This window comes from Atractosteus spatula, chromosome 5 (genome assembly GCF_055471065.1).
Source record: "Atractosteus spatula isolate fAtrSpa1 chromosome 5, fAtrSpa1.hap1, whole genome shotgun sequence".
NCBI classification, from domain to species: Eukaryota; Metazoa; Chordata; class Actinopteri; order Semionotiformes; family Lepisosteidae; genus Atractosteus; species Atractosteus spatula.
In genome coordinates, this window is record NC_142710.1 from 8,093,614 (window position 1) to 8,120,201 (window position 26,588).

Below are 26,588 nucleotides of genomic sequence, written 5' to 3' on the forward strand. Positions count from 1 at the left end.
GCTCGTCTGCGTGAACACTGAGCAACGCTGCTGACTTTCTCACTCACAGTAGGCTCAGCAGCCAGGGTGGGGCACTGAGTAATATTTCAGAAAACACAAGGGGGATCAGGGCAGCAGTGTGGCACAGTGGTGAGTATTGCTGCCTGGCAGCTCTGGGGCCCGGGGTCCAATTCCTGGGGTGCTGTCTGTGTGGAGTTTGCATGTTCTCCCCCGGCTTCAATTCCTGGGGTGCTATCTGTGTGGAGTTTGCATGTTCTCCCCTGGGTTCAATTCCTGGGGTGCTATCTGTGTGGAGTTTGCATGTTCTCCCCTGGGTTCAATTCCTGGGGTACTGTCTGTGTGGAGTTTGCATGCCCTCCTTGGGTTTGTGTGGGTTTTCTCCCACAGTCCAGAGACATGGCTGGTAGGTTAATTGACTTCTGGGAAAACTGGCCCTGGTGCTAGCACGTGTGTGAGTCTGTGTGTGCCCTGCTGCGATGGACTGGCGTCCTGCCCGGGATGTACCCTGCCTTGCGCCCGTTGCTTGCTGGGATGGGCTCCAGCTCCTCCGTGAGCCTGAATTGGAAGAAGCGGTTAGAAAAAGGCTGGCCTGGTGGGACGGGAGAGATCACAGAATCCAGCCAGAGAGAAGGAGACAGCGTGGAGCGTGTGGGAGACAAACGCCTTGCGGGTTCCCGGGTGAACCTGCCTACTTAACGACGTTACGCATTAGACCGCATCCAAATGAGGCTGTACCCGCCCTCGGCGAAAATCCGGATTATCCAAAGCAAGGCGTTAAAGGGCTGGAGACCTGTAGTGTAAATCCCACTGCGGACACCCGCCCAGCCCGAGACCCGGACGGGACGGGATGGGAGTGGGATCTGTCAGGGCCGCCAGGAGAGAAGACTTACTGCCTCTGTCCGCCTGGCGGGCTTGCAGCTCATGGCGACCTCTCTCTGTGAGACGCGGTGTTTAATACTCCTGCGTCACCGCTCTGCGCCGGACGCCGCGTCAGAGGACGAGTATACCGCGGTGCCCGCCGGATGAGCTTCAGCGAAAAACAAGGCCAATTTGTTTCCCCACAGACAACAACCCCCCCCCTCGCCTCCCTTTTTGCCCCGGAGGTGGATTAGGCTCTGGAATTCCAAACTCCCTGACTGTGGACCAAGACGTATTTTCTGCAGGGGGAGGGGAGTGCAGGGGGTGGACAGTGGGGCAAGTGTTTGATTACAGGCTTTGATTAAGACAAGACTGTATCTTGATAAATAAAATTCACACCCAGGCTGTAACTCTAAAAAAAAAGTATTGCTATACTTATGATGTATGAAAAAAATATACTGAAATATGGCCAGCCTCCCCTTTTCTATCCTCTTCTTCCAATTCAAAGTATAATATTCAAATAGTATATATATATAAATTATAAAAAACCCGTACTATATAATTATATTTGTCATTCAAAAAAGGCATAAAAATAAAAATAAATGAAAAATGACAAAATGTCGGCAAGATTTTTACAAAATCTGGGATCTGCATATTATGTTTTTTTTTATTGTATTATTTCACTTCGTTGGAAACATTCTGGGCTAAGACAGCAAAAAAAATTAAATACGATTAATTACGCAGTAGTAGTAATAATAATAATAATAATAATAATTCAAAGACATAAAATCAAGCCTTTGATTTAGCTCAGCTTGCTAAATTACAACTGCAGCCAATCCATGACGAGGGACAGCGCGCTTAAATAAAACGTTATAAACAGGGAATGGAGAAAACATGTCTATCTTTCTGCTCCTGGAACAGCGGTGGCCTTTTCATTTTCAGCCTGATCGGTTTCCTCACAATGAGCATTACGTCTTAGAAGTGATAAAATTAAACTTGGTTTAATCCGAGATGGCACGTCACTGCTTTCGCGCTCTTCTAACAACTTCGACACTGTTTCTATTAACGTTCCGACAGACTTTATGACACTCTGTGACTGGAGATATGAAAACAACGCCATGTTTTATTCTACCAAAGCGGGATGAAACAGTACGTGCCGTATATACCGCATGTCCTGTGTGTCCGTGTCATTCTTACGCTACACGGTGTATTTACTGCGCCAGCGTTACAAAAATAATACAAAGGCGTCGACGGAGAGATGTTTCGGTTTTCAAAATGGTCATCTCATCACGTCTTCCAGGCTCACAGCTGGCTGTGTCTTCAGTGCCGTAACTACATTCTTGTGTGCTCAGAAGAAGGGTGAGAGACAGAAATCGTGCCTGGTAGCGTTAATTAGTTTTCTGCGATTGTAAGGCACAGAAGGGAAAATCGAGACGGGCTGCAATCCATCGTTTATAAGTGCCGTGCGACTAACGCACCACAGCTATATCATCGTAAACAGGAAGTATTGCACTTCATTTTAAAATCGATCTAACGTGCTGTTCAGCCGTGTTATACTGGTGTCAGAGTGACACATCAGCTTGGGAATTTACCTCTCACTCCCGCGCCCGGTTTTCAGAAATAAAATCGTCTTTTAAAAAAACAATTTCCCCCAGCGGAAGAAGAGGAGCTACAGCAGGAACTAGGAAGAGAGGGCAGGGCGGGTCCAATGTTACCCCCCCCGTGGGTCGATCTAAAACGCTCGGTACCGGGAGCTGTGGGACTGACTCACTGTTGTCTATTTCTCCTGGGCTACGGGCTTGCTGCAGCCCGAATCAGCCTGTGTTCCTCACCCTGGGAGGTGCTCCCTTTTCGAACCTCCCAGTTATCTGAGGTCCCGATGTCAGCAGCAGTTACTGCTGCCACATTCTCTCTCCCTACTCCCTACTCCCTACTCCCTACTCCGTGTTTCCTGCTTCAGACGTCTGGATTATCGCAAGTACGGCTATGACTAACATCCTGTGTGCCGGCCTGCCTGAGCCAGAGTTCTCGGCAGGCTAGCGAGGCGAGTGCTTGTCGGACGGGTTTGCGGGACTACGGGCCAGAGGAACCGGACCGACATCGGTCACGTAGACCGGGCTTGTCGGACCCGAGACGGGCTGATCCGAGAAGTGGAGGCTCAGCTGGGCCCCCGAAAGCACGTCTTGCAAGGAGAAAGGGGGAGCCGGCAGCAGGGATGCCTGGAGGCTCTGAAAGTACCGCAGGTAGAAGGCTTCTATCTGGGCCTGGTACCACCTCCACTGCGCGGGGTCAAAGGGCACAGGCGTGTCGTACGCAAAGGGAAAGGACCACAGCAAGGGTGGCTGGCCAGCGCCCGTGGATAACTCCCGGGCAGGCGGGACATGAGAGATTCCGATAGCCGGCGATCCGGAAGACGCCCGTCCGTGTGGCCCGGTGGTTGGAGACTGACTCCTGAGAATGGCTTTCCCATCTTTCTCTTCGTCCCAGAACTCAACCGCGGCGTTTGCACCCTCCCGGCCCGCCGGATACCCAGCACCTTCCCACCCGGATCCGAAGGTAAAGGAGGGCATGGATTCCCGATCGGATCCCACTCGGGATTTTTTGTGCCCCTTCGAGCGTCTTTTTGGTCTCCTGGAAGGCTGCGCCGGCTGGGATGGTTGGGAGGGCGGGAGGGGGGGGCTTGGGGCTGGTGGACTGGGAAGAGGGCCGGCCGGCCGCCAGCCGACCTTTCCGAGCTCCTCTGTTCCCTTTAATTCCGGAAAGCCGGAAGGCGGAAGACCGGGCTCTAGTGGGGGGGATGCCGAGGCAACCGTGGCTGGAATCCCTGAGGGGGAAAACAAGAAACAGTTTAAGACTGAGCAGCTCTTCCAGAAGCGACCAGGTCCTCACCTCCTCCAGCAATAGAAAATGTGACCAGGCACAGAAGAAACCTCCACCTGTAACTTTGCCCTTCTTAAACGACATTTAAACCTCTTCCCAACATAAAGAAGAAAATAGCGTTTAAGAGTAGTATCATACAGACGTCAGCAGGCAAGAGGGCTGGATCGCCGTTTCTTACCTGTGCCAACTCACACTTGCTACGATTAAAAGAGCCGTGACTAGATCTATCCCTGACAAGCAGGCGGCAGTAGATCAAACAGCGTTGCTTGTGGCAGCACATCGAGCAAGAGAAGGACCTTGCCTCCGATACAGGGTCCCGGCGCAACTGATTCTGCGGCGCACACAAAGCACAAGCCTGCAGGCGTGCCGAGGATCGTCTCTTATTGATCGATTGATTTCCAGATCATTGCACAGAGTGAGCGCAGGCTGCAGCCCAGGCACAGAAGCAGCACCTCTGTGATCAAAGGAATTAGCGTCCCCCCCCCAATTAAGACACACTAGACAGACTAATAAAGCAGGTTTTAATAGGGTTAACCAAGCAGTACGAACGGTACATTCAGAACTGCAGATCCAGTGAGTGACAGAAGATTGCACAGGCAGAGGAAAGAGATTGTAAAAATATAGCCACTCAGATATTTGACACTTCATTCATATATACAAACATCCTCCATAGGCAGCATACTGTATTTACAGACAATACAATCATGGGAAAAGTGCATTATGTGGCAGCGTGATTTTATCTGAGGTAAAACACCAGCTTATATCCGATTGAGCATTTCGGATTCATTCTTTTTGCTTCTGTGGGTATGGCTGGGTCTGACGCAAGCTTGTGGGAGTCCAGGGAAGGTTTCCCAGCTGCTACCCTGGAGTCGTCAAGATCTAGCAAGGCAAGAGCCTGCGATCATTTCAGTTTTGAAACAAATTAGGTGGACCGAACAGCGTCCTCTTCTTTTGTAGCCTTTCTTATGTTCTTAGGTCACTCTAACACAGAGAGTGTTACCCTCACAACCTTTGTTTAATGAATTCCACTTACTCCCTTCCAGACGCAGATACAGATTTTCCCAGTTAAAAACAGGTGGATTCAAGTTCTCAGCATAGGATTCTTTTTGCTGTATGTGCATGTGCGTTGTTTGTGTCTGGGTTTTCTTTACATTGCCTGCTGCTGTAAAACACATCGCACCTTGGGGGGTTCAGAAAGACTCTTTCTGTAGTCGCTGTCGTAGTTAAGGGAGTGCTGTATTAATACTCAAGGTAATTTTGTAACTTGGTGTTTGGCTCCCTCTAGAGGGCAGCATCAGGTCTGCTTTACCAAAATGTTAATAATAATACTTGCATACACTTCACTCAAAGTGCTTTACAGGTAATGGGGACTCCCCTCCACCAATGTGCAGCACCCACCTGGATGATGCCATGGCAGTCATAGTGCACCAGAACGCTCCCCACACACCAGCTCTCAGTGGGGAGGAGAGCAGAGTAATGAAGCCAATTCATAGATGGGGATTATTAGGAGGCCATGATTGGTAAGGTCCAATGGGAAATTTTGCCCAGATGCCGGGGTAACACCCCTACTCTTTTCAAGAGACGCCCTGGGATTTTTAATGACCACAGAGAGTCAGGACCTCGGTTTTACGTCTCATCCGAAGGACGGCGCCTGTTTTACAGTAGAGTGTCCCCGTCACTATACTGGGGCATTAGGACCCACACAGACCACGGGGTGAGCGCCCCCTGCTGGCCCCACTAACACCTCTTCCAGCAGCAACCTCAGCTTTCCCAGGAGGTCTGCCATCCAGGTATTGACCAGGCTCATACCTGCAGAGCTTCAGTGGGGCTGCCAGTGCTGAGCTGCAGGGTGATATGGCTGCTGGCTCTCTATGGCTGTGGTAGAGAGAAATCCAGAGATCCAGAGCAGAATTGACATAGGAGCAGTTTAGGATATCGTTCCCTCCCAGGTGTGACAAGATAGCAGCCTCTTTCATTACTGGGAAACCCTACCAGAGCCTTGAGGCGGTGAGGAGGGCTGAAGATGAGCTGGGAGAACACAGGTCTGCACCCCGATTCCCTGCAACCGGACAACATCTGTCAAGGACTCCAGGAGCTGCCTGACGGAAGAGTGGCCCACCAGCAGGTTGGGATGGTGCAGGAGAGAGAGGCAAGATTTCCGAACCCGGGCCAAAGGCAAGCCTCCGGGGTGTGCCCGCAGCAACTCCCCGAGGGACGCCTTGAGCAAGGACATGGGATCTCCCGAGGAAGTCCCGGGAGAAATCGAGGGAGATACCGTGCTGGAAGCTGTGGAAAACCAGAAACAGGTGAATGGACTACATATACAAATGACCGAGAGATATAGGAGGTGTTGTGGTTAGCATTACTGTTTCATGGGACTGGGGCCCTGGGTTCAATTCCTGACCTGGGTTGTTGTCTGTGTGGGGGCTCGCCAGCTCTCCCCCCATCTTCGCCGTGCTCATTCTTCCCGATTCTCCAAAAACTCCAAAAAACCTACAGGTGGGTTGAATTGATTCTAGGAAAACTGGCCCTGGTGTGAGGGTATCTCTGTGTGTGTCCCGTCTAGGGTAAACCCTGCCTTGTGTCTGTTGTGTGCGGGGATAGACTCTGGTTCACCCACAGGTCTGAATTGAAAGAATAATAATAATAATAACTCCTTACACTTATATAGCACTTTTCTGGACACTCCACTCAAAGCGCTTTACAGGTAATGGGGATCCCCTCCACCCCCACCAATGTGCAGCCCCACCTGGATGATGCGACGGCAGCCATAGTGCGCCAGAACGCTCCCCACACATCAGCTCTCAGTGGGGAGGAGAGCAGAGTAATGAAGCCAATTCATAGATGGGGATAATTAGGAGGCCATGATTGGTAAGGGCCAATGGGAAATTTGGCCAGGACGCCCCTAATCTTTTCAAGAAACGCCCAGGGATTTTTAATGACCACAGAAAGTCAGGACCTCGGTTTTACGTCTCATCTGAAGGATGGCGCCTTTTTACAATAAGTGTCCCCATCACTATACTGGGGCATTAGGACCCACATAGACTGCAGGGTGAGCGCCCCCTGCTGGCCCCACTAACACCCCTTCCAGCAACAACCTTAGTTTTTCCCAGGAGGTTTCCCATCCAGGTACTGACCAGGCTCACACCTGCTTATCTTCAGTGGGGCTGCCAGTGTTTGAGCTGCAGGGTGATATGGCTGCTGGCCATAGTGGTTAGAACATGGGTGGACAGAAATATACTGTAGCAGACCTAATCAGTTATGATACCAGTGCTCTTTTCTTAAGCAGCACTGGGTTTCTAAATGAAGCGAGCAGAAGGTTCTGGCTGGCAGCCGGTAGAAACATTGTTCATTACAACTTCTTTTCCGCAGGTTGAATTATAAAGAGGGACAGGAAACTCCCCCCCTTCACCATTTTCACATCAAACATGAGCAGATGAACACACTCACACCTGGGTAAAAGAACGTTTGGTCAAATCTGGACACGGAGGACCTGTACCTTGTAATTCGTTATAAGAATGAAATTTGGCTCATCTGGACTCGAAAGTCAAAAAGGGACCAATTTTGGCTGAGAACATTTGAATTCACAGCCACCAAACAGCTGCTTGTTTCTGCGCTGGGAAAGGGGCATTATGGTGAAGGACGCTGTGAGGCAGCAGTGCTTTGTTTACGACCACAGCGAAAGCTTGTGCTCTCATTTTCAAAGAGGTTTTTTGTGTGTTTGTTTTGTAGTTGCTGTTCATAATGGGCCCTAAGGAAGAGAGAAAGATTCCTTAGCATAATTGTCGACAACAGTATGCACATCGGGCTAGCCGATCGCTTGGATAGAGATCTATTCCGAAAGAATGAAAAATGTAAATATGATATCATTAGTTATTTTACTGCTATAGTTGGCTTATTTGAGCAGAACTGCGTTGTTCACTAAGCTTGCTCTAATGGTCTATGGTATTATAGGTTAAGAGTGGTTTTTGAGTGAACTCGTCTTTGGGGTTGAATTTTCCTCATAAGAAATCATGGAATTTTTACTTTCGATTTACCATCTCCAGCCCTCCAAACGGGTTTTCAGGAACGAATTAGGTGCAGATACGGGGGTATTAGTATACAAGATCTTTTTTTCTATTTTTTTATACAGCGCTGTACGATCCCAGGATCTCTCCACACACGAGGAGACCAGTGTGACTCTGTTTTATTCCCTAATTCAGCGTCCATTTTTGGGGATAAATCCAGGCCGTGCCTGTATGCAATGCAGCGCACATGTGCAAGACAGATCAAAGGCTCTCACCTGCCGCAGAGGGTGTGGATCTCCCACCGTTCAGGGCATCTCTGTAAGATTTGGTTCTGGGTTTCTCTTGAGACCTCTGAGGAGGAAACAGAGGTGACCGGTCAGTTTCCTGTAGTTCCAGAGTTTCTTACGCTCTCAAATCGATCACTTGTGTCATTCCACCCTCACTGGCCGGCACTGGTCCTCCCTGAAGCAGTGCTGACCAGCCCCAGCCAGGCCCTCCGAGGCAGAGCAGGAGAGGTAATCATAATCATTGTCTTCTACTGTCTTGTTTTCAGCCTAAGTAGCTGAAACTCAAGTTTTAAGTGGAGTGTCCAGAAAAGCGCTATATAAGTGTAAGGAGCTATTATTATAATCGTCCTCTAATGAAAACTACTCAGCACCCGGGTGAGATCGAGAGCCGTCAGGAATGACTCCGCCCTCTGGCCGGTCTCACCTGTCCCTCCTCGCGCGCCCCCCGCGCGGGCAGGCGAGCCGCGGGTGGACCCCGCCCCCCCCGGCCGTCACCCGGCGGGTCCTCGTCCCCGGGGCACTGCGGGGAGGGCGACCTGAGCCTCACCCACGTGGTGCCCGAGTCCTCCACCATCTCCACGCGGTCCGTCAGGAAGGTGAAGAGGCCCGTCAGTTTCTTGAAGCCGTGCTCGGAGAGGACCAGGTTCCGCTGGAAATAGTTGTTGTAGGCGCCCGTGAAGTCGCAGATCCTCAAGCCCCGAGGGTGCTGGGACAGCAGCTGAAGAACCTCCCCCCGAATTTCCGACATTTCTCTACAAAACACAGTCGAATCACCGTCTGGCTGATCTTGGAACAATGTCCTCATTTAGGACTTGCGAGGAGGTTTATATGTTTTTTTCTTAATGAAGTCATCATTTAAACATGTTAAACATGGCTGCAAAGGAACAAGTACTGCACTGTGTTTTTACCCTGATCTCCCTGGTCTTTCCTGCGCTGTTCTGTGTTTTTACCCTGATCTCACTGGTCCTTCCTGCGCTGTTCTGTGTTTTTACACTGATCTCACTGAGCTTTACTGCACTGTACTGTGTTTTTACCCTGATCTCACTGGGCTTTACTGCACTGTACTGTGTTTTTACCCTGATCTCACTGGGCTTCACTGTGCTGGACTGTGTTTTTACCCTGATCTCCCTGGTCCTTCCTGCGCTGTTCTGTGTTTTTACCCTGATCTCACTGAGCTTTACTGCACTGTACTGTGTTTTTACCCTGATCTCCCTGGGCTTCACTGTACTGTACTGTGTTTTTACCCTGATCTCACTGAGCTTTACTCCACTGTACTGTGTTTCTACCCTGATCTCACTGAGCTTTACTGCACTGTACTGTGTTTTTACCCTGATCTCACTGGGCTTAACTGCACTGCACTGTGTTTTTACCCTGATCTCACTGGGCTTTACTGCACTGTACTGTGTTTTTACCCTGATCTCACTGGGCTTTACTGCACTGTACTGTGTTTTTACCCTGATCTCACTGGGCTTAACTGCACTGCACTGTGTTTTTACCCTGATCTCACTGGGCTTTACTGCAAAGTAGATCCAGTAGGTAGCTGCGTCAAGCACGCATAGGCTGCATAGGAACGTAAAGGAACATAGGAAAGTAAAGGTTTATTCTGCGCTGAAAAGATGAAAAGAAACAGAACCGGAAGAAGGCTCCACAGCCGAAACACTGCGTTTCCTTTCTTCTCTTTTCCGTTTGGAATAAACTTTTACTTGGTTATTTAAACATGACACCTTGTTTCAAAACACAAAAACGCCCAGCTTTTCTCTTTTTATAAGTCACTTCACGGCGCGTCATTGCGGGAAACTCAGATGATTTCATGAACCGCTTAACTGTTCTTACCAGGCTGCGAGGTGTTAAATAGGTTTCTGTACCTTTAATGGCGTGAATGCTGTGAGTAATGAGCTGTTAAAGACCTCACGTGAAATCCTAAATATGTCAAAGCATCGAACTAATTAGGTTTTCAACTGACTGCTAAGTTTGTCAGAAGAAACAGCAGATATGAGGTTTTCCAGAAATGTAGGCTCGAGTCCTCCGAGTGAAGACTTCTCTCCGGGTTAGGACGGACGGCCGGCCGTGATTGACGTTTCATGGTGTTTCCGGAAGAGGGCGCCATTCCCCCGTCTTTAGTTTTGGCGCTGAACTCTGGCTTTCGGAGTGATGAAACAGGCAAGTGTTTTCTCCGCCTCATGAAGCAGTGTTAACCGGGGGAGAAGCCGCTTTCCAACGAAGGTTTAACGGAGCAAAGAAGCGCCTTTCTAGCCTGCTGATGATTAGAGGCACACAAAAACCTGCTGAATTCTGAATTCCCCGGTTCGAACGGTACCGGGTTGGGATGCCGTAGACCAGAGCACTTTCTGGGTTTAAGCGGCGGTTGCTTTCGTGAAGGTCATCAACTTGTATATGTGGAATTAACGTGGGATTAGCAGCAGCAGCTGCAGCGGTAGCAATAACGATCACCTCCATTTCTACCTCTGCCGCGATCCCGTTAGCTTCTGCCTCGGAGAGCGAACGCGTCGAAAGGACCGGAGCTGTAAGGGTCGTGTTCAGGACTACTCGACGGTACTCGTTAACACGCGGGAAGCACAGAAAAGTGATCATATCGCGTAACGCAGTTTTCACCGTCGTATTATTACAGTAAAGACATTGACGGATTTTTTTTTTCGCCGAACAAATAAGAAGATCTGTTGTGTTGTGTAAAAGGTTTTCAATATCCCAGAGGGAAAAAAAAACTTCCAACAGCTGGGATCAACCTCTAACGAAAAGAATCGACCTACTTTTCTTTGGAGACAGTTTATTTTTACGTGTTTTGTGGCAGTAAACTTCGCATCAATAAAAGAATAATCATAATGACAGTGTATGGTCATAAACATCAATTATTAGCACTGAACTTTTTTATTGATAAACGCCTTCTTATTGTTGAATGACTTATTCAACAATTCTTCTTCTTCTTCTTCTTATTATTATTATTAATTTGTATTATTATAATTATCATCATCATCATCCAATTTGCTTACCTCTGCCTGAAGTCGACCTCGGTCGCGAAATCAAACACCTACACAGTATTTCCAACTCTGCGGATCAGCTGTCGGACTTTCAGTTTCTATTCTCAAGAAACCTCCGTGTCGCGTCCGGAGTGTCAGCCAATCAGCGTCAGCTACGCCAGGGGGGCGGGGGGCGGGGCTACGGAGCCCGGTCCGCCTCCGCCGCGTCGACACAGCGTCTGCACATCAGGAAGCGGAGCGGTGTTCAAAAGTTGTTTTTTTTCAATTACGCGACATCAGGTCGACTAAAACTGTGGTAAACTGGTTACTAGCGAGCACCGTTCTTTAGATAATAGATACTTTATTGACCCCGTGAGGGAAATTGCAGTGCAACAGCAGCTTAACACAGTCAACACAGCCACAGTGTAACAAATGATACAATAATAATACAATACAATCAGTACAGTGAGAAGTGCACTGAGAAGAGTTACTCACAGTCCAGAACACACAAAGAACAAACCAGAACAGAACAGTGCACAAAAAAGTCGTATTGCACAATATGACTATAAATATAAATGTATTGCACAGGTCCCTGACGTATATTGCACAAAAACGGTTGTAAACGGGAAAAGAACAACAAAAAAAGAAAACTGAGCCACCGAATGTGGTAACCGCTGACAAAGCTACAGGTTACCGTCATAAAATGTACTGTGATGCCCTCTTCTTAAAAGCGACAAGGGCGCAATATCCCACAGGAGAGCTGCCGTGGGCGTCCCTTTGCGCTCCTGACCGGGAGGAAGTTTGTTTTCCAGGTGCCAGACTGCAGACTGGCTTCTCTCCCGAGCCGCGTTACTGGGCTTCACGGAGAGGCTGGGTTGACACCGCAGTTCATTTCCAGGTGAATTCAGTTCTTACAGAGGAGACTTGTGTCTTCTCGGGTTGTTGTTGTTTTTTTTTTATTGCAACCGGAGTTGTCCATAAAACTGTAAAAATACTTAGTTTCCTAGACAGGTGTAGGGTGTTCTGAATATCTTCTATGGACGTCATCTACTTTAAAAAAAATCACCAATAAATAAGTAATCACTTTTCTGATCACCTTGGAGCCTGATGAGAATTACAGTCTGAGAGCTCTGATTGAACAAATAGAGGTTTTAAAGTGCTATAGAACAGTATTGCTTTCTGAATTCTGCCACTGTCTGCTTGAATCAATCAATCAATCAACCCATTGCTAATCTTGAATTATTTAACTATTAATATTGGTATTGAACTGCCAATTAAGAGCCGCCATATATTAGCGACAAGAAATTGATATTCCACTTTTTATACATGCATCCGGTTTTCAATTACAGTTGCTGTGGCTCGTCCTGTAGGCTGCTGGTTGGTGAGGGTCTGGGTTTAAATCTTTGGGTCTCCACAGAGCACAAAGCATTTTTCTTTTGTGCTGGCAGCCATATCACCAACAACTCCCAGCTGGCAGCCCCACTGGAGCTCAGCAGTGTGAGCCTGGCCAGTACCTGGATGGGAGACTCCTGGGAGAGCTGAGGCTGCTGCTGGGAGAGGTGTTAGTGGGGCCAGTAGGGGGCGCTCACCCTGCGGTCTGTGGGGGTCCTAATGCCCCAGTATAGTGATGGGGACACTAACTTGGTGTCCTGGCCAAATTTTCCCCTGGTCTTTACCCATCATGGCCTCCTAATAACCCCCATCTCTGAACTGGCTTCATCACTAACCTCACTGAGAGCTGCTGTGTGTGAGAAAAGTGCTATATAAATGTAAGGAATTACATAATAATAATAATAATAATTATTGATAATAATTAATAATAATCACTGAGAAAGCAGAGAGGGAATAGTTCTCGGTGTGTCTGGGAGAATGGGTAGGGAGACAGGGAAAAGAGTTTGGAAAGGTGGAAAAAAAAGGATATGTGAGAATGAGCAGCGGGAGGTGACAGGGAGATGGAAATCTGAACAAAGGATACCGGGGGGGGGGGGGGGTTGGGACTACCAGCCTGGAGAGATCACTGTCACAGCTCTGACATATTCTCTGACAGGATCTGCCAGTTGTCTTCCATTTTCACATCCTGCAAGAGAACGTTCTGCAACTGATATCGCTGGGCAAATAGCGACAGGTGTATGGTATGTCATTAAGGTACTTGCAAACATATGTTTAAATATCATCAAAAAATATTTATTTTGTACACTGTATGCAACAATATATATTGTGTTCAGTCTACAAAATTACATGGATACAGTGTTAGTGCAAATCCTTGAAGAACACATTCACAAATGCATTTGTTTTTTTCAGAACTTGCTTTCACATTACAAGAAGCACCCTTGGGGTCAATCACAGGATAATAGTTTGACTCTGAAGAGGGGAGAAGCCCTGTTTGGATGATGGTGAAAAGGTTGCCAGGAGAGAATGGCAATAGTAACAGCATTATTTCCTCATGCCCACGTTACTAGTAGTTACACAGTAATTAGATGAAGGAACAAGTAATAGGTTTATTCCATGCTGAAGAGAGAAGAAAGAAAACACAATGTTTCGACTGTGGAGCTTTCTTCGGGTGTCTAGGTTTATTCCATTCTAAAAGAGAAGAAAAGAAACACAGCATTTCGGATGTGAAGCCTTCTTCAGGTGTGACACAGCCAAAACATTGTGTTTCGTCTGCAGCCTATGCATGTGACGCAGCTACCTACTTAAATGTCCGAAATTAGATTAAGTTTCCTTGAAGGAACCGTGGACGTTAGCTGCTGGGATTAGGAGACTCTCTAACTGATGGAACAGCAGGTAGTTTGTCTTCTTCTGTGAGCTGAGGCTCTTCTTCCTTCTGTTGTTCCCCCTGCTGCTGCTTCCGTTTCAGTGTCCGGCCTCCCAAAAACCTCCGCACACTCGGCGTCCCTCTCGGCTTCCTCCCGCGCCCTTTCCTCGTAGCCCCTGCGGATCTCCTCCAGCTCTCTCCGGTGCCTCTCCTCCCGTTCTCTCCTCTCCTTCTCCATCTCCCTCTTCAGCCCGTCCACCTCCTGCTCCAGCCTCTCCCTCTCCGCCCGCTCCCTCCTCAGCTCGGCCTCGAGCGTTCTGATCCGCTCCTGATCCCCCTCTCCGGCAAGCCTCTCCTCCAGCTCCGCTATCCTGTCCTCTTGCTCCCTGATCTTGTCCTCTTTTTCCCTGATTTCAGCCTGCATCTTCTGCACCCAGTTCTCCAGCTCCTTCTCATACTTCCGCTGGTGCTTGTCCTCCTCCCTCTGTTTTTCCTCCTGCTTCTCCCTCAGGATCTCTTCCATTTTGCGGTTGATCTTGGACTCCGCATTCCGGTATGCGCTATTATTGTAGTACGGGAGATTCGTTTGGATTTTCTCCAGGAGTGCGGCAACCTGGGCCCGATCTTCCATGTCCTCACAGTCGAGGATGTGGCACCCCTTCCCGCACCTGCCCGCGAGCCGACGGAGCTCCTCGCCGCGCGACCGCAGGCACTCCTCGGCCATGGCGCCCCTCGCCTCCTCGCCGCGCCCGGTGAAGAGGGCCATCGTGTACCCCCACACCTCCTCGCCAAACATTTCCACCCCCCGCTCCAGCGATCCCCACGCCTCGCCGGCGCCCCCGCCCAGCGGCAGGACCAGGAGGAACGCGTGGGGTCCTGGGGCCGACAGGTTGATGCATTGATCGATGGCCCTTCGGCGCCAGTGTCCAGAGACGTTGGTGGATGACAAGTCCGGCGCGTCTACCACCGCAACGCGCCACCCCTCCACCAGCCCCTTCCTCTTCTGGATCTCCGTTGTCTCGCTCCCGGGGTCGGAGCTGAACGCTTCTCTGCCCAGGATGATGTTTCCCACGGCGCTCTTCTCGGCCCCAGAGTCCCCCAGAAGCACCAGCCTCAGCTCGGGGGCCTCTGGTCTCCCAGAACTCTCTTTGGTCCTTTCAGACGATTGATCACTGGCCACTGCAAGTCAACAGAGCCCAGTTAACTCCCTTTAAAAACACAGATTCGTCCCCTGTGCCAAAGTCAAAAAAGGAGGCAAACAGACATTCAACATCTTTTGTATTCACAGTCAGGGAAGGTCATCAATACTTCTGACTGTCTATTTTGGAGACGGGTTTCTCTTTGTGCTCTAAAACTTATATTTTTTTTTTATGCTAGAAAAGAGGTTTTTGTCTTTACTCTAACCATTTGGTCCACACATTGGCTGCATGATCTAAGTCCTGTCTATGTGGTGGAAGTAGCATCAGCATAGTCGTAATATTGTCTGCTGGGTTTACCAACTGTCTCCTTGGTCTGCATAGTCAAACTACTGTCTGTATAGACTAAATGAGTCTGGGAAATATATTTTCCCCCAAAATAAACTCTGTTGCAATCCGAGGAGGAAAGAGACGTCCCGTATGGAATCTCACTGGCGCTCTGATGGGCCAGGAAAGAGATTTTTCCTGACAAATGACTTATGTCCTCCAAAGCTTATGGTGGCAGCTAAATTAGATTGAATGTCAAATATCTTGTGTCCTTTTTTTTAACCTGATGTTTGCTTTAATATCCACAGTGTTTAATCTCACCAGGAGATCAGGTTACTAAGGCAAAGCCCTGGCCACTGTCCAGGCTCCTACCGTGCTTCTCAATGACACTTCACAAAGATAAATGATTGTGAAGTATAAATGACACGACAATAAACATATTTCTCATGCCAAATGAATGTTGATCCAATGTCATTGTATCATTCAAAGACGGCTTGTCATTGACAGGATTTTAAATTGAGCTTTTCACTGTCTATAGTGGAAATTTGTGCAGCAAGATTTTCATTATAAATTGTCCCCCCCCACCCCCGGAGATGAAATTGAACTGAATTATGGGCTTTTGTATTGTATTTTAGATTTTGTTTTCCCAGTGTTGTAATATAACCTGTTTCAGTTCTTAACATAGGCCTAGATAGGGACTCATTGTTTAATTGGCAAGCAAGGAATATGATCTCTTGAATTTCAGTATGTGCTACAAGTTGTATCCATTATTATCTGGTTGTGAGCAAGACCCTCCTGGCCTTACCTTACATCTTGGCCAACTCATACCTCCGCAACCCAGGAGTCACCTGGCCCATCATGCTCTGCTCCTTGAGGAATCCTGGGTACAGGACGCCAACGGCAGAGCGCAGAACTGCACAAGCAATCGCTGGATTGCAGGACACAATCTGAGCTTCTATCCAGTTGAGCCATGTGGGATATCTCTCAATTTATCTTTAATACTACTCCAGGGTTTCACTTGGGCTTTCCAAGAGGATAAGAAAAATATCCACCCCATGAAATAAAAAGGAATCTTACTGTTAGGGGGATGTTCCAGGCTATTCCTCCTCTCATCTGCCTTCTTCTCTGTCTCCTTCTCTTTCTCAAACATGTCTTTTAGAGCTTTCTCTTCCAGCTCTGGCAGCTCTGCCTTGTATTTTTCCTCATACTTCTGTTTCAGTTCTTCTACTGTTTTTAGATTTTCCTCTTTGTACCTCTTTTTCAGCTCCTCTTCTTTCCGGAGCAGTGCATCTTGAAATCTCTTTTCTATCTCCTGTTCTCTTGAAATGAGAATTTCATTCTGAAATATGTTTTGTATCTCCTGTTCTCTCCTGAGAAATTCATCTTGAAATTTCTTTTCCAGCTCCTCTTCTTTCCTAGTCTGTTCAACTCGAAATCTCTTTTCCATCTCCTGTTCTGTACGGGTCTGTTCATCCTGAAACCTCTTCTCCAGTTCCTGTTCTCTCCTGAGAAATTCATCTTGAAATTTCTTTTCCAGCTCCTCTTCTATCCTAGACTGTTCAACTCGAAATCTCTTTTCCATCTCCTGTTCTGTACGGGTCTGTTCATCCGCAGATCTCTTCTCCAGCTCCTGCTCTCTCCTGAGCTGTTCATCCTGAAACCTCTTCTCCAGTTCCTGTTCTCTCCTGAGCTGTTCATCCTGAAACCTCTTCTCCAGCTCCTGTTCTCTCCTGAGCCATTCATCCTGAAATCTCTTTTCCATCTCCTGTATTGTACAGGTCTGTTCATCCTCAGATCTCTTTACCAGCTCCTGTTCTCTTCTAAGCTGTTCATCGTGAAACCTCTTTTCCATCTCCTGTTCTGTACGGGTCTGTTCATCCTCAGATCTCTTCTGCAGCTCCTGTTCTCTCCTGAGCTGTTCATCCTGAAACCTCTTCTCCAGCTGCTGTTCTCTCCTGAGCTGTTCATCCTGAAACCTCTTCTTCAGCTCCTGTTCTCTCCTGAGCAGTTCATCCTCAAATTTAATTTTCAACTCCTCCTCTGTTCTCCTCTCTCTTTCTTTCAGTTCATTTTCATGCTGCTGCTTCAACTCCTCTTCTCTCTGGATCCATTCCTCCTTGTACTGCTGCTCCTTCAGTCGTATTGCTCCTTCGGTCTCCTGATATATGTTCTTTGTGTAGTACCAGCCAGCGTTCTCTTCCACCATCCGGTCAATCTTCTCCAGCAGTCGGGTAACCTGCAGCCTATCACTCACGTTCTTGTTGTTGAGGACGTGATGCCTGTCGCAACATTTCTCAAGCAGTATCTTCAGGTCGTCCCCGGATTCTTCGACATGCTGCTGAATCGTCTGGCCCTTCAGCTCGTCCCCGTGGCTGAAAAGGATCATCGTGTGCTTCGCTGCCGCCTCCCCGAAGACGTTCCGGATCGCTTCCAGAGCGTCCTCCTCCTCCGTCGTGAGTTTCCCCACCCGCACGACGAGAAGGAACGCGTGCGGCCCCGGAGCGCAGAGGGCCAGGCACTTCTCGGCCAGAGTTTTGTCCCTCGTCAGCGCCGCATGGAATAAGTCTGGGACTTCAACCACTGCCACCCGCCTCCCAGCCAGCATGCCCTCTCGCTTCTGACATTCGCTGGTTATGGAGTACTCGGACTCAAACACCGAGCCTCCCAAGATCGTATTGCCAGTCAAACTCTTCCCCACCCCCAGTGCTCCGAGAAGGACGATCCTCAGTTCAGAGGAGTGAACTAGTTTGCTGGAGCTCACACTGGGTCCTTTCTCCTCTCTTTTTCTCCTTCCTCCTACAGAGAAAACAGATTTGTTTCTATGTTAAATCACACCAAGAAAGCGTGTTTATATATGGTGGTTAGCAATGCTTCCCTGAGGCCCTGGGTTCAATTCCTGGGGTGCTATCTGTGTGGGATCATGTGTGTTACCTCCAGGTGCTCTGGATCCTCCCACAGTCCACACATATACTTTTAGATTAAATGACTTCTGGGAATATAGGCCCTACTGTGAGGGTGTGTATGCCCAGCAATGGACTGGTGTCCTGCCCAGGGTGTATCCTGCCTTTTGCCGGATTCTTGCCTGGATAGGCTTCAGCTCCCCTATATTACATAAAGTAGTTTAGAAAATGGATGGATGTTTATTTAAGTTAATCTGTACCATGTCTGCACTCACTTTACAAGTGCACTACGTTGCAAAGAGATGATTAGTGTGAAATCAATGTGTTAACATATGGCATATATAACAAATATAGGGTATATAAAAACACAACATATGTACATTTCTTAAATATATATAACATAAAAAATATGAGGCAGATATCCATTCTGAGTTTCCTTGGAAGATAATTTCCATACTATTTCAGCCTCGTGAAGCTGTAGCCTCAGATCAATATAACTGGGTTTCCTGCTTCTCACCGTTAACTCAACTGACAGCATCTGTCGGCCACATACGGTCAAATGCTCAAATGCTCAATTATGACTGGACCTGGAGCTGAGTAAATCTGAGTAAAGCTGAGTAAATCTGAGGAGAATCGTGACATTTTGTCCTTTGTTGATTGTTTTAAAAAATACAAGATAAAAAAAGCTGAATCTGAGAGTGTGGTGTGTTCAAAGTGAAAGTAAAGGCAGTTTCACCTGCAGCCCATTCCCCTACAGCACGATTCATCTGTCAGACAACTAACGACCAAGCTGACTGTTAAATGAGATATACGGTACCTTCAGTCGCCATCCTTTCGTATTTCTTAAAAACCAGTCACAGTGAAAAGGTTTTAGTACTGTTGAGAGAAGCTGTGACGATCTTTCATTTTTTTGTGTGGCGGATGTGTGGTTTCATCTCACAGTCAAAGTCTTCCTGTCGTGCACACAGAGACGTAGGAGAGAAAAGACGCCCTTTCACACTGGAACAGCTCTACGCCACGCTAAGACAATCCTTCAGAAACAAATCATATTGTCTTGCACTGAATCTCCATACCGCTGAATTCCAGGAGAGGGCATCCCTGATAGTCCTATAGGACTGTTGGGTTCCTGTAGGATTTAGAGGCACAGTTCAGTTTCAGCACCTTGTTCAGATTTGGAAACCACAGCTTGATTAGACATTAAATTGGTTATCAAGATTCAAGATTCAAGATTTCTTTATTTGACATATACACCAAGTGTATTGGAATGCTTGCTTGTTCAGCTGTACCCAGTAACATGAGAGGAATAAAAACAGGCACAAATGACAAACAGACATGGACAATAAATTTAGACAATAGACCTTACATTGTCTACAGCCAAGACAGGACATACTGTAAACAGTGCAGTACCTTAAAGTGTGGGTGCTAATTTAAGATGTTTATGGTGCTTGGGGGAAGAAACTGTTTTTGAAACTATTTATCAGTGTTTAGATACTGTGATACCTCCTACCAGAACCCAGTGGTGAAAACAGATCGTGGCCAGGGTGAATTGGGTCCCGAAGTATTCCTCGAACCCAGTTGTGGCTCATGTACTCATGTCTGAGATGGGAAGAAAGCCATCAAGAAACCTTTAAGATTAAGATCACTTTATTGGCCATATACAGTCTCTTGCATTAGGAATTCATCTTTTCACATACCCCAGTTTGTTCTCCATGAGACACACAGACAGGGAGAGAAGCGTGGGGTCAGAGCGCAGGGTCAGCCATTTACACAGCACCCCTGGAGCAGCTGGGGTGAAGGGCCTTGCTCAGGGGGTCAACGGAGTAGGATTGCTCTGCCAGGCATGGGATACGAACTGGCAACCTTCCAGCCACAGCCTCAAATCCTTAGCCACAGCACCACTTCACTGCCTAGCCCTCCAATCCCTTTTCTCCTACATTGGAGTCTCCAGGACAAAGGGAACAGTCTCCTCTTGATCCACTGTTCCAGATAATTCCAGCGGTGTTTCTGTGGGATTCTGAGTGGGCACAAATAACCTTCCAACCTATCAAACACTTCCTCCATCCTTTCTCTATATGCATGTCAAGGAGGCCAGGAGGTGCTGTTCTTCTCTGCTTGCCAGCATGACGGTGAGCTCTTGCACCACAGCCAACAAAAAGATGTTGAAGAAGAAGGAGGAGGAGATGACTAAGGAGGTGATGAAGAGGCTGGAGAAGGAAGAAAATGGAGGAGGTGGAGAAGAAGAAAGGAGGAGAAGGAAAAGATGAAAGGGAAGAAAATGATTAAGTTTTCACTGTGACATTTGTTTGAGCTACAATTAAGGGTGGCAACACTTTAATCACCTGAGCCCATTATCTGCAGGTCACTGAAACCAAATGAGCTTTAACTCACCTATTACCTTAAATTATATCAAACAAATCGTTCTCCTTATTGATAGTCTTACAGGCCATGTTTTTCAAAAATCATGCAAAAAACAGATGGAGCTTTTGCATACAAAATTTATTTTTATGTGCTAGAAAACACTTCAACAAAGACAATTATTTTCAAAAACTTACAACAAAATTCGAACAAACAATATTATAAACGGATAGGAACTAGTAATAGGTTTCTTCCATGCTGCAAAGAGAAGAGAGAAAACACAAAGTTTCGGCTCTTCAAGCCTTCTTCAGCTTTCTTCCACACCTGAAGAAGGTTTCACAGCCGAAACATTGCAGACTGCACATGCTGACGCAGCTACACACCTGAATTACTTATAAATGGATATTGATATAAAATATTTCATCCATTTTTTAGCTTTGCTAAGCACCTTCTCTTGGTTTAAGATAAAGCAGACAAATCATTAGAAAGAATGTATCTAAAGAACAGCAGCAAAAACTGACAAATTCAATCAAGTCCCATCATTTCCACTGTAAACGATCTATCTCACTGTAAATGATCATAAATGGCTGAAAGTTCCTGAAGCTTGAAAATCTAAAACTTAGGGTCTAGAAGTGGTGGCAGATGTTAAATATTCTGCACAATGTTGCCCGGCTAGAGATCCTCTTCTCATCCCAAAATATCTTGTGTTTCTTATAGATCCTCCTGGGAATCGGAACGGACCTCAGGGATCCTCACTTGGCACCACCCTTGTCTTGTTCCTTCCTTGCCCCACCCCACCCCTTTGTACGGAGCTGTTCGATGATTTCAGGGCCCTTATCCATAAATGTCTGTGCTACACTCACTTAGAAATCGGATCAATCGGCTTTTTACTTTGTCCAGTCATCATGTGATGAATCCCCTTTGTGGAAGGTGGCTCCCCTGTGGTACATTCAGGAACCAGCTGGGTGAGGTCTGGGATTAATGGACACAGGCAGGATGATAAGCGTTCCTTCAGTTTGTAAACCTTATAATGTCCTCAAGCTTTTCATGACTTTCTACCAGGGTTCCTGCTCTCTTAGCTTCATGTGTGGTTCAATCTTTCAGCTGTAATCTGGGACTCCAATCTTTCTGGAAGCCTGGGTGCTGTTGGTTGTGTTGCTCGGCTCCCGGAAGATCGGAAGATCGTGGCACCTTTCCGCCTCTTCCCTCGCCTTTTCCTTTTCAGTCCGAACACCTTCTTCCATCTCTTCCCAGAAGCGGTCCTCACAGCGTTTTCTGTAGCTTTCCTCCTGCTTCCTCCAGCACCTCCTCCCCTGGGAAATTGCCTCATTCCTCGCACATTCCGGTCCCCTTCCACAAATGTCTTGACTCCCTATCCTAAATTCGTAGGGTCTGTGCCAATCCATCCACAGCAGACTGATCCCGGATCTCCCCAAACTCTCCTTCCGGTGCATTTCTAAACATCTTTCTTCCAGCTAAATTAAATGGGAACAAGCCAAGCTTTCAAGTGGTGCGAATAGGGGCTTTGTGTCTTTTCAAAGCTACTTAACCTGCTGGGGACACACTGGTGGGGGTATCCCCAGCACCTCCTCGAACCTCTTCCTGAGCTCTGCTACTTTCCCTCGACATTTGCTGTCATATTTCTCTTTAGTGTTCTCCATTTCCGCTTCCTGCTGCTGCCGTAAGTTTAAGAATTTGCTTTGTAAGAAGAGCAGACGGTTTTCCTTATCAGCCAGTGCCATAGTCTGACGTTCGCAGTCCCGTTGAAGAGCTACACACACGTTTTCAGTGTTGGTAAGCTCCTCCAATGTTGGTGAGCTTTGGTTTGGAATACGCTCTTCAACATCTCCTCTGTCCTCGTTCTCACTGTGCTGGGAAGCCCACTGCAGCTCCTTGTATTTCTGCTTTAATTCCTTCAGTTCTTCCCTGAGCTCTCTGTCTTTCTCATGCAGTTCCTCGTCACACCTGGCCCTGATTGCTTCTCTTTCCCTCTCTGCTTCTTCCAGTTTTATCTTCAGCTCTGTTTCTCTCCTCTTCTCTCTCTCTTCATATTGCTCTCTCAGCTCAGTCTCTCTCCTGATAATCTCCTCTTCATACTGAGCCCTTAGTTCTTCTATTCTGAGCTGTTCCTCTTTGGTTCTCTCTTTCATCTCCTCCATTTCCCTCTGCAGGTCTTCACACTTCTGCCTCCATTCCTCAGTCCCATTCAGAATTCCCTCTGTGAGCTCCCTCTCTCTCTGAGTCTGCTCCTCCTGGTGTCTCTCTGCTCCTCTCCTCTGCTCCTCTCTCAGCTCTCTCTCTCTCCTCTTCTCACTTTCTTCATACTTGACTCTTAGCTCTTGTTCCAGTCTGCACTGCTCCTGTAATATTGTCTCTCTCAGGTGCTCTGTTTCCTTCTCCTTCTCCCTCTCATATCTCTGTCTTAACTCTTCCATTTCCTCCTCATGTTTCTGAGTTTTTTCACCAATTTGCCTCTGGAAATCCTCCCAGAGTTCCCTCTCTGACTTTCTATTGTCTTCAGCGAAACTCTCAGTCATCTTCTCGATTTCCTCTGCTCTCCTCTCAAGCTCGCGTGCTGACTGCTCTTTCTCTGCCTGCATTTCCCTCTGCAGTTCTTCATATTTCTGTCTCCATTCCTCCATCTCTTTCAGAAATCCTTCTGTGAGCTCTCTCTCTCTCTGAGCCTGTTCCTCCTGGTGTCTCTCTGCTCCTCTCCTCTGCTCCTCTCTCACCTCTGTCTCTCTCCTGCCAATCTCTTCTTCATACTTCACTCTTAGCTCCAGTTCCAGTCTGCACTGCTCCTGTGATATTGTCTCTCTCAGGTGCTCTGTTTCCTTCTCCTTCTCCCTCTCATATCTCTGTCTTAACTCTTCCGTTTCCTCCTCATGTTTCTGAGTTATTTCACCCATTTGCCTCTGGAAATCCACCCTGAGTTCCCTCTCTGTCCTTCTATTGTCTTCAACTAAACTCTTGGTCATCTTCTCGATTTGCTCTGCTCTCCTGTCAAGCTCTTGTGCTGACTGCTTTTTCTCTGCCTCCATTTCTTTCTGTAGATCTTCATATTTCTGTTTCCATTTCTCTACTGCTCTTAGATTTTCCTCTTTGTACCTCTTTTCCAGCTCCTCTTCTTTCCTAGTCTGTTCAACTCTAAATCTCTTTTCCATCTTCTGTTCTGTACGGGTCTGTTCATCTGCAGAGCTCTTCTCCAGCTCCTGCTCTCTCCTGAGCAGTTCATCCTGAAACCTCTTCTCCAGCTCCTGCTCTCTCCTGAACTGTTCATCCTCAAATTTAATTTTCAACTCCTCCTCTGTTCTCCTCTCTCTTTCTTTCAGTTCATTTTCATGCTGCTGCTTCAACTCCTCTTCTCTCTGGATCCATTCCTCCTTGTACTGCTGCTCCTTCAGTCGTATTGCTCCTTCGGTCTCCTGATATATGTTCTTTGTGTAGTACCATCCAGCGTTCTCTTCCACCATCCGGTCAATCTTCTCCAGCAGTCGGGTAACCTGCAGCCTATCACTCACATTCTTGTTGTTGAGGACGTGATACCTGTCGTCACATTTCTCAAGCAGTTTTTTCAGGTCGTCCCCGGATTCTTCTAAATGCTGCTGAATCGTCTGGCCCTTCAGCTCGTCCCCGTGGCTGAAAAGGATCATCGTGTGCTTCGAAGCCGCCTCCCCGAAGACGTTCCGGATCGCTTCCAGAGCGTCCTCTTCCTCCATCGTGAGTTTCCCCAGCCGCACGACGAGAAGGAATGCGTGCGGCCCCGGAGCGCAGAGGGCCAGGCACTTCTCGGCCAGTGTCTTGTCCCTCGTCAGCGCCGCATGGTATAAGTCTGGGTCTTCAACCACTGCCACCCGCCTCCCTGCCACCATGCCCTCTCGCTTCTGACATTCGCTGGTTATGGAGTACTCGGACTCAAACACCGAGCCTCCCAAGATCGTATTGCCAGTCGAACTCTTCCCCACCCCCAGTGCTCCGAGAAGGACGATCCTCAGTTCTCTTTTTCTCATTCCCCCTACAGAGAAAACAGATTTGTTTCTATGTTAAATCACACCAAGAAAGCGTGTTTATATATGGTGGTTAGCAATGCTTCCCTGAGGCCCTGGGTTCAATTCCTGGGGTGCTATCTGTGTGGGATCATGTGTGTTACCTCCAGGTGCTCTGGATCCTCCCACAGTCCACACATATACTTTTAGATTAAATGACTTCTGGGAATATAGGCCCTACTGTGAGTGTGTGTATGCCCAGCAATGGACTGGTGTCCTGCCCAGGGTGTATCCTGCCTTTTGCCGGATTCTTGCCTGGATAGGCTCCAGCTCCCCTGTATTAAATAAAGTAGTTTAGAAAATGGATGGATGTTTATTTAAGTTAATCTGTACCATGTCTGCACTCACTTTACAAGTGCACTATGTTGCAAAGAGATGATTAGTGTGAAATCAATGTGTTAACATATGGCATGCATAACAAATATAGGGTATATAAAAACACAACATATATACATTTCTTAAATATATATATAACATAAAAAATATGAGGCAGATATCCATTGTGAGTTTCCTTGGAAGATAATTTTCATACTATTTCAGCTCCGTGAAGCTGTAGCCTCAGATCCATGTAACTGGGTTTCCTGCTTCTCACCGTTAATTCAACTGACAGCATCTGTCGGCCACATACGGTCAAATGCTCAAATGCTCAATTATGACTGGACCTGGAGCTGAGAAAATCTGAGTAAAGCTGAGTAAATCTGAGGAGAATCGTGACATTTTGTCCTTTGTTGATTGTTTTAAAAAATACAAGATTAAAAAAGCTGAATCCGAGAGTGTGTGGTGTGTTCAAAGTGAAAGTAAAGGCAGTTTCACCTGCAACCCATTCCTCTACAACACGACGATTCATCTGTCATACAACTAACGACCAAGCTGACTGTTAAATGAGATATACGGTACCTTCAGTCGCCATCCTTTCGGATTTCTTAAAAATCAGTCACAGTGAAAATGTTTTAGTACTGTTGAGAAAAGCTGTGATGATCTTTCATTTTTTTGTGTGGCGGATGTGTGGTTTCATCTCGCAGTCAAAGTCTTCCTGTCACGCACACAGAGACGTAGGAGAGAAAAGACGCCCTTTCACACTGGAACAGCTCTACGCCACGCTAAGACAATCCTTCAGAAACAAATCATTTTGTCTTGCACTGAATCTCCATACCGCTGAATTCCAGGAGAGGGCATCCCTGATAGTCCTATAGGACTGTTGGGTTCCTTTAGGATTTAGAGGCACAGTTCAGTTTCAGCACCTTGTTCAGATTTGGAAACCACAGCTTGATTAGACATTAAATTGGTTATCAAGATTCAAGATTCAAGATTTCTTTATTTGACATATATACCAAGTGTATTGGAATGCTTGATCATTCAGCTGTACCCAGTAACATGAGAGGAAATAAAAACAGGCACAAATGACAAACAGACATGGACAATAAATTTAGACAATAGATCTTACATTGTCTACAGCCAAGACAGGACATACTGTAGTGCAAACAGTGCAGTACCTTAAAGTGTGGGTGCTAATTTAAGATGTTTATGGTGCTTGGGGGAAGAAACTGTTTTTGAAACTATTTATCAGTGTTCTGAGAAGCAGGGGTCAAAGCGCAGGGTCAGCCATTTATACAGCACCCCTGGAGCAGCTGGGGTGAAGGCCCTTGCTCAGGGGGTCAACGGAGTAGGATTGCTCTGCTAGGCATGGGATACGAACTGGCAACCTTCCAGCCACAGCCTCAAATCCTTAGCCACAGCACCACCGCACTCCTAGCCCCTCCAATCCCTTTTTTCCTAAATTGGAATCTCCAGGACAAAGGGAACAGTCTCCTCCTGATTCGCTGTTCCAGATAATTCCAGCGGTGTTTCTGTGGGATTCTGAGGTGGGCACAAATAACCTTCCAACCTATCAAACACGTCCTCCATCCTTTCTCTATATGCATGTCAAGGAGGGCAGGAGGTGCTGTTCCTCTCTGCTTGCCAGCATGACGGTGAGCTCTTGCACCACAGCCAACAAAAAGATGTTGAAGAAGAAGAAGGAGGAGATGACTAAGGAGGTGATGAAGAGGCTGGAGAAGGAAGA

The 26,588-nt window shown here is 47.4% G+C and overlaps 2 protein-coding genes across 3 annotated transcripts; both read right to left on the reverse strand.

Moving 5' to 3' along the window:
* Window positions 1–1,546: 1,546 nt before the first annotated feature.
* On the reverse strand, window positions 1,547–11,118 carry LOC148833947 (uncharacterized). 2 transcript variants are annotated; one of them, XM_088916153.1, is made up of 5 exons: window positions 11,041–11,118; window positions 8,580–8,784; window positions 8,021–8,096; window positions 5,731–6,024; window positions 1,547–3,682 (listed from the first exon to the last, which is right to left on the reverse strand). In XM_088916153.1, the coding sequence occupies exons 2-5, from the start codon at window positions 8,778–8,780 to the stop codon at window positions 2,895–2,897; spliced, it is 1,359 nt and encodes a 452-aa protein (XP_088772279.1). In that variant the 5' UTR covers window positions 8,781–8,784; window positions 11,041–11,118; the 3' UTR covers window positions 1,547–2,894. The 2 variants fall into 2 exon arrangements, with proteins under 2 accessions (XP_088772279.1, XP_088772278.1); XM_088916152.1 differs by having other exon boundaries at window positions 8,457–8,784.
* Window positions 11,119–11,206: 88 nt separating this feature from the next.
* On the reverse strand, window positions 11,207–25,436 carry LOC148833948 (uncharacterized). Its single transcript, XM_088915710.1, has 10 exons — window positions 25,424–25,436; window positions 22,046–24,495; window positions 21,672–21,793; window positions 20,242–20,329; window positions 18,943–18,967; window positions 16,303–18,021; window positions 13,848–14,941; window positions 13,041–13,084; window positions 11,761–11,877; window positions 11,207–11,246 (listed from the first exon to the last, which is right to left on the reverse strand). Exons 1-10 carry the CDS (start codon window positions 25,434–25,436, stop codon window positions 11,207–11,209), a joined length of 5,712 nt encoding a protein of 1,903 aa, XP_088771836.1.
* Between the last annotated feature and the right edge of the window lie 1,152 nt (window positions 25,437–26,588).

What these genes read in the sequence shown, in the direction of transcription:
- LOC148833948 (XM_088915710.1), bottom strand. An exon ending in AAGAGCTCACCGTCATGCTG is followed by an intron (nt 18,968 to 20,241) that starts GCAAGCAGAGAA and finishes CTGGTTTTTAAG; the next exon opens with AAATACGAAAGGATGGCGAC. An exon ending in CAGATCCTGTCAGAGAATAT is followed by an intron (nt 11,878 to 13,040) that starts GTCAGAGCTGTG and finishes GTGTCAACCCAG; the next exon opens with CCTCTCCGTGAAGCCCAGTA.
- LOC148833947 (XM_088916152.1), bottom strand. Translation starts at nt 8,780, where the DNA reads ATGTCGGAAATTCGGGGGGAGGTTCTTCAGCTGCTGTCCCAGCACCCT. An exon ending in GGGCGCGCGAGGAGGGACAG is followed by an intron (nt 8,097 to 8,456) that starts GTGAGACCGGCC and finishes TTTCCTCCTCAG; the next exon opens with AGGTCTCAAGAGAAACCCAG. An exon ending in ATCCACACCCTCTGCGGCAG is followed by an intron (nt 6,025 to 8,020) that starts GTGAGAGCCTTT and finishes GGTTTTCCACAG; the next exon opens with CTTCCAGCACGGTATCTCCC.